At 37.5% G+C, this 6,076-nt stretch overlaps 2 protein-coding genes across 2 annotated transcripts in view; one reads left to right on the top strand and one right to left on the bottom strand.

The window, feature by feature from the left end:
- Positions 1 to 5,343, bottom strand: part of LOC110313187 (vomeronasal type-2 receptor 116-like) — a 19,079-nt gene extending 13,736 nt beyond the window's left edge. The window contains 6 exon segments of the mRNA XM_021187207.1: positions 1,114 to 1,344; positions 2,066 to 2,292; positions 3,739 to 4,321; positions 4,679 to 4,818; positions 4,821 to 4,966; positions 5,339 to 5,343. Of these exon segments, the coding sequence (XP_021042866.1) occupies positions 1,114 to 1,344; positions 2,066 to 2,292; positions 3,739 to 4,321; positions 4,679 to 4,818; positions 4,821 to 4,966; positions 5,339 to 5,343 (1,332 nt within the window).
- Positions 2,327 to 3,402, top strand: LOC110339127 (dnaJ homolog subfamily C member 9). The gene has a single exon (XM_021222654.2). The coding sequence runs from the start codon at positions 2,418 to 2,420 to the stop codon at positions 3,195 to 3,197; it is 780 nt and encodes a 259-aa protein (XP_021078313.1). The 5' UTR covers positions 2,327 to 2,417; the 3' UTR covers positions 3,198 to 3,402.
- Positions 5,344 to 6,076: the final 733 nt, after the last annotated feature.

Genomic DNA, 6,076 nt, shown 5'->3' with positions numbered 1-6,076 from the left:
CTATATTGAATAGGTAGGGAGAAAGTGGGCAGCCTTGCCTAGTCCCAGATTTTAGTGGGATTGCTTCGAGTTTCTCTCCATTTACTTTGATGTTGTCTATTGATTTGCTGTAGATTGCTTTTATTATGTTTAGGTCGGGGCCTTGAATTCCCAATTTGTTAATACTATTATCCAAATGCAACAAATCACTGAGGTATTGTGGGAGTGTTGAGGTAGGGCAAAATAAGTAGCCATTAGGTTATTGAGTACCTGTTCAGAATGGCAAGTTGAATGCCATCCTGATCCTACTGTGTGCTTCCCAATCACTGGAGAGAGCAGACTGTCCAAAATATTAACAGTTAATGTCTATTGGAATACAAATTTGAAAGTGTTCATAATTACAACAAAAACAAGTTTTGCATCCTTCTTGTGAAAAAAAAATCTACGTTATGGATTTTGATGCTCTAAATTTAAAAAGCATCCTTCTATTGGCTTGGGTCCAGAAAAAAATGTAAAAAAGAGAATGTCTGTTAAGAGGAGTATTAGTTTCATGGTACTTCCTGACATAAAAAGAAATGTAAATTTTTTTTTTCAGGCTCCTGACGCCATGATTGGTTGAATCTTGAGGGGCTGCTACTGTCACATGAGACCCAAATAAAGTCTACGCTCTTAAGTTGCTACTCTCTACCATTTTTTTTATTGGTTAAACAATTGCTTCCTATTTCAACAGAAGGCTATGTAGTTAACCCATGCACATGTGCTTCCCATGCTACTGTACAATTTCAGAATCATGAACACAAAAGCTCAAATGACCATGCAGTTATATTTTTAAATTTGGATTAAAATTATCTTGCTAGCATGCTGTCAGCACAAAGACTAGAAACACTAAACAGATACTATATTTATGACGAAATAATTGCTCATGGAGAAATGCACAAAAAATGGGTTCTTCAGAATAAGGCAGCAAAAACTTCTTTATACTGATCAATTATACTGATCGATTATACTGATCGATTATGCTGCTTGATTTGGTTTTTACAGATTGGTCCTGAGAATGAACCAAAAATCATTACATACACAAACAAATTTTTTTTTTATGTAACCAACACTGCAATGAGTTATGGTCCAACACACCTCCATAAATCCTATAGCCCACTGTATCATATAGCCAGACAAAACCAGTTGTTGACCCTGTGGAGCTTTTGGAGAAAATGATCCAACTTTCTTGTTTTGTCTGAGACCTTTTGGAAAATTCCAGAAATTGAGGATGTCATATTCTCCATCAAATTTTCTTTGTGTATCCAAAACTATTTGGTCTCCAGCATTATTTTTAAAATGGACATTTTTTTTGGGAAAAATGTTGAGCTAAAAGAGATGCAGAACCTTATGTTAGATTTATTCCTAGAAATGTTCAAGAGTATCCTTTGAAGAAATTTCTCTTACTGATATTTATTGCTGATAAGAAATGTGAGCTACAACAATAAATTACTGATTATTATGATGAAAGCTCAAAAATTGCATTATTATAATGTTTCTAGACTGGAAGTTACTATCAAGACAATGCATTTATTCATACACAAAAACAAATAAGAAACATATTAAACAAGGAATATGGATTGAAGCAAGTTTGCACACTCTTCAGATGCTAGCCATCTCTAATATTTAAGGAAAATAATTAAGTTTTAAATTTTATTGTTGATTTTCAAAATGTATGAAAATATTTCCTTAGGTAACATAGCCATTACTTCAGCATTTGAACTTTTAAGGGTCTAGTAGCCTGTGACAATTTAGGATCTAGTTTTTGTATCTGGTTGGAAATGTACTTAGAGATAACATGGCTTAAAATTGAGTATGTAACTATAATACAGTTCTGTAGTTATTTGTAACATGAAAGAGATATTGACATATATGTTTAATCCCTGTTTTGAGTCTGCTCAGCATGGAAAATGACACATTTGTCGGCAATCACTTTAGAGAAGACATGACATACAGTTTGTCATATCCTTTTTGGTAAAATACATCTAGTGAGTTTAATGTTTGCAAACAGAACAGTGGTATAATTAAAATGCACAGCAAGAAAAATTACCTCCCATGGGTTCACATTCTCCCAATTTTGATGAGGTTGAAATTGTATTTGTTTGACAGTCTTCTTGTGGAGACTGTGAGCCACAGCATACACAGAATTATATATATTGTAACCCTCCTCAGGTATTTTCGTAATCCATGTATTTGCAGGTAATAATTTCAAGGAAACATTGGGTAGACAGTTACCCAATATTTTACAATCAGGTTTAGAAATGGAGCAATTGAAATGTTTATTCCTGTGACGCAGGCGCCCAGAGCTATTTGGGCGGGAAAAGGCGGCCGGTGGCCGGCGGTCAGGGAGAGCGGCTGTGGCTACAGCTTCGCCGAGGTCGCGGAGCAGCCTCTTCCCTGGCATGGGGCTGCTGGAGCTGTGCGAGCAGGAGTTCGGCACCGCCGACCTCTACCAGGTGCTGGGCGTGCGGCGCGAGGCTTCGGACGGCGAGGTCCGACGCGGCTACCACAAGGTGTCCCTGCAAGTGCACCCCGACCGAGTAGAGGAGGACCAGAAAGAGAACGCCACCCGCCGCTTCCAGATCCTGGGAAGAGTCTACGCGGTTCTGAGTGACAAGGAACAGAAAGCTGTGTACGATGAACAGGGGACAGTGGACGAAGACTCTGCTGGCCTCAACCAAGACCGGGACTGGGATGCATATTGGAGATTACTCTTTAAAAAGATATCGCTAGAGGATATCCAAGCTTTTGAAAAGACATACAAAGGCTCTGAAGAAGAGCTAAACGATATTAAGCAGGCCTATCTGGACTTCAAGGGCGACATGGATCAGATCATGGAGTCTGTGCTTTGTGTACAATACACAGATGAACCCAGGATAAGAAACATCATTCAAAAAGCTATTGAATCCAAAGAGATTCCATCCTACAATGCCTTCGTCAAAGAGTCTAAACAAAAGATGAATGCAAGGAAAAGAAGGGCTCAGGAAGAGGCTAAGGAAGCAGAGCTGAGCAGAAAGGAGCTGGGGCTGGAAGATGGAGCGGAGAACTTGAAAGCACTCATCCAGAGCAGACAAAAGGATCGGCAAAAGGAAATGGACAGTTTTCTGGCTCAAATGGAAGCAAAATACTGCAAACCTTCCAAAGGAGGGAAAAGAACAGCACTCAAGAAGGAAAAGAAATAACGGAGTTTTTCTCTTCATGGGTCCTTATGTGTCAGTGGTACAGTGTAGACAAGGTGATGACAGCCATTAATGTAACCTTTGAGAGAAGTTGTCTGTCCTGCCTAAGCCAACCAGGGTTCATCGACCTTATCTTAGTAGTTTCTAGAATTCACCTAACACTGTGTGAGGGCTTCATGTGAAGGATGTGCAGTGGTGATGGTTGGGAGGGTGGTCTGACATTTGCTTTTGTGGGCCTTGTGCCCAAAGATCTCTATTTAGAATATTGGTGTCTGTGGACTGCTCTTGCTGATGTGCATGCACTGAAGAGAAACACTCTCAGAACAGAGAATAACCTCAGAACGCTTGCTGAACAGCCATCTTCTAAGTAAATGCTACCGTGCTTTGTGTCTTAATCCTACACAGATCTTCTTTTCTTGTTCACTGTTAGGTTTTGTCTTCTGTCCTTGCAGTAGGAGACGTTGGTGTTCATATTATTGCAAACTTTTTCAAAAGACTGTATATGCTAAATAAAGAAAAGAATGACAAAGAAAAAAAAAGAAATGTTTATTCCATAAAAAAACAAGAATATGGTCATCTGGGTATTTTGAAGGATTATATGTCTCAATATACTTTCTAAAACTAGGCATCTCATTATGGTGGTGTGCAAAATAGAGACTCCCATGCAAAGAATCAAACAGAAAATAATCTAGTCTACTGCTTATGTCCCATTGTGAATTCATGATCCATACTTTCCATGTTATTATCAATTGCATGAAATTCAGCATTAAAACATGTAAAGATTGTGTGTCATCATAAACAACAACAACAACACTTGCAGATGATGTCATGATTAGTTTGAGAGTTTCTGTGGATCCATAGTCATAGTCCTCATAATTAAAACTTTCTGACATTATCTTTACAAAAGCTACACACAACTTATTCCTGTGTATCTCTCTTATGAAGTCTGAGAGAATCTGTATTCCTTTATCATTATCTAGAAGGATCAGTCCAACCCAGTTCCACCTAAAATGAAGCATCAAAGAGACAATGCCAAGTGACAATGATGTGTCCTTTGCAACTATCTGGTAAAGAGAAGAGAACTAGCTTCGGTCACTCAGAATAGTGTCAAACAGTCCAAAAAATACCTGAGGAAAATTTCAAGGCAGAAAAAGAATAAAAGCATTGATATAGATTTAATTGTAGATTTAAGACAGTACTAGAGATTGGTAAGGACTAAATTTTATTCTTGATGTTTAAATACCTATGTCATTTCTGAACAAATATATTGAGACTCCTTGACAAGACACAGTTGTCTAGATACCCACTATATGTTCCAACTTTTCCTCTTCTTTATCTCAAAGTATCTGAGGCAACATAAGCAAATGCCTGACACCTCTCATTTGATAGATGGCAGTTGTGTTTCTTTTCTTTACATGTAGAAACACCCGGTATGCTAGCAGTTTAATACTAGTTCCTAGTTTCCTCGAGGGCATGTTCCTCACCTGTGGATATTTGTAGAGGTGGAGCAGTGTCCCAATAACTGCAGATGTTCTCCAGTATGATCCTGTAATTAGAGCAACAACCTTGTTCTTACGTTTACATGTGTAATTGGGAATTGGTCTACGCATTCCTGTGAGCCAGTCACTTCATCCAGCATATCGTTCTCACCCTTTTTAATATTCATAATATCACATCCTAGAGATGTGTTGGGTAAAAGATGAGGGTTCCTGTTGATCTCCTCAATGGCAAATGTGAGGGCCAAAATAAGCTGATAGCTCCTCAAATTTAACCTACAAAAACATTAATATTAATATTAGAGCAGAAGATTCATAGTATCCTGCATCCCAGTTAATTGCAGTGTGGATTTTATAGTTTCAGTGTAATATTTATAAAAAACAAATAATTTTATATTATCCTGAAATGGTTATAATTAAAATAGCCGGCCCATTTAGCAAGTGATTATTTAAATATCTAATGTTTTGGTTCAATTTATATTTCTGGACACAAATATATTCAATCAAAAACACCTGTGGACTCTTCACAATTTATATCCACACTTCAGATCCATTATTACTTTGCAGCTGTAAATATATAATCAGCAAATGAAATATTCCATCCCCCAATACTACATGCTTTGTACTATAAAACCAGAATGACCTCACACCATGTTCCCATCATAAATACTTCTATGGAGAAACAGCCTTTCTTCAGTGTTTCTAATTAAGAAAAAATGCTGTCTCTGAAGATGTCTGCCTCTGTCTCTTGTTTCCAGTACACATCCACCAATCCAATGTCAACATTTAGATTGAAAACTGGGAATGGTTTGGGGGTACCCAGTGAAAGCAAACTACCTTGAACAGCCTTTCCTCTCTCCCATTGCCATATTTATCTCCTTTTGCAGATCCATATTATCAAGAGCATGATAGCTCTGTGAGATTATATATCTGTACATCCTATAGTCATGAATTGTATCCTCTGGTGTTTTGTTGTGCTATGTGAAATATATTTGTGTCTTTTTCATTACCTGTTTTTCTCTCTTTCCTGCTCTCCGACAGTCCTTTATCTACCACAAAGACAGTGACTTACACATGGACCTGTAAATTCCTTCTGGGAAATATGTTTGCTTTACAATGGACAGAGTTCGCATAGAACAGAAAACAACTACTTGATTTGCCACATAAGATGGAAGCAACCAAGGTATTTTTTTGTAAGTTTAGTGTTTTGTTTTGTTTTCTTTTTTTTTTTCTCCAGGTTACTCATTCTCTATGTTTATTTATCTATTTTTTTTCTTTTTTTATATATTTTTTTATTATTATTATTTTCTTTATTTACATTTCAAATGCTATCCCGAAAGTTTCCTATACCCTCCCCCCACCTCTGCTCCCCTACCCACCCACTCC

The sequence above is a fragment of the Mus pahari genome, chromosome 23 (genome assembly GCF_900095145.1).
Source record: "Mus pahari chromosome 23, PAHARI_EIJ_v1.1, whole genome shotgun sequence".
Taxonomy (NCBI): domain Eukaryota; kingdom Metazoa; phylum Chordata; class Mammalia; order Rodentia; family Muridae; genus Mus; species Mus pahari.
This window is presented reverse-complemented; position numbering and strand designations above follow the sequence as displayed.

Excerpts from the sequence above, each read along its gene's own strand:
- LOC110339127 (XM_021222654.2), top strand. The coding sequence starts at position 2,418 with ATGGGGCTGCTGGAGCTGTGCGAGCAGGAGTTCGGCACCGCCGACCTC.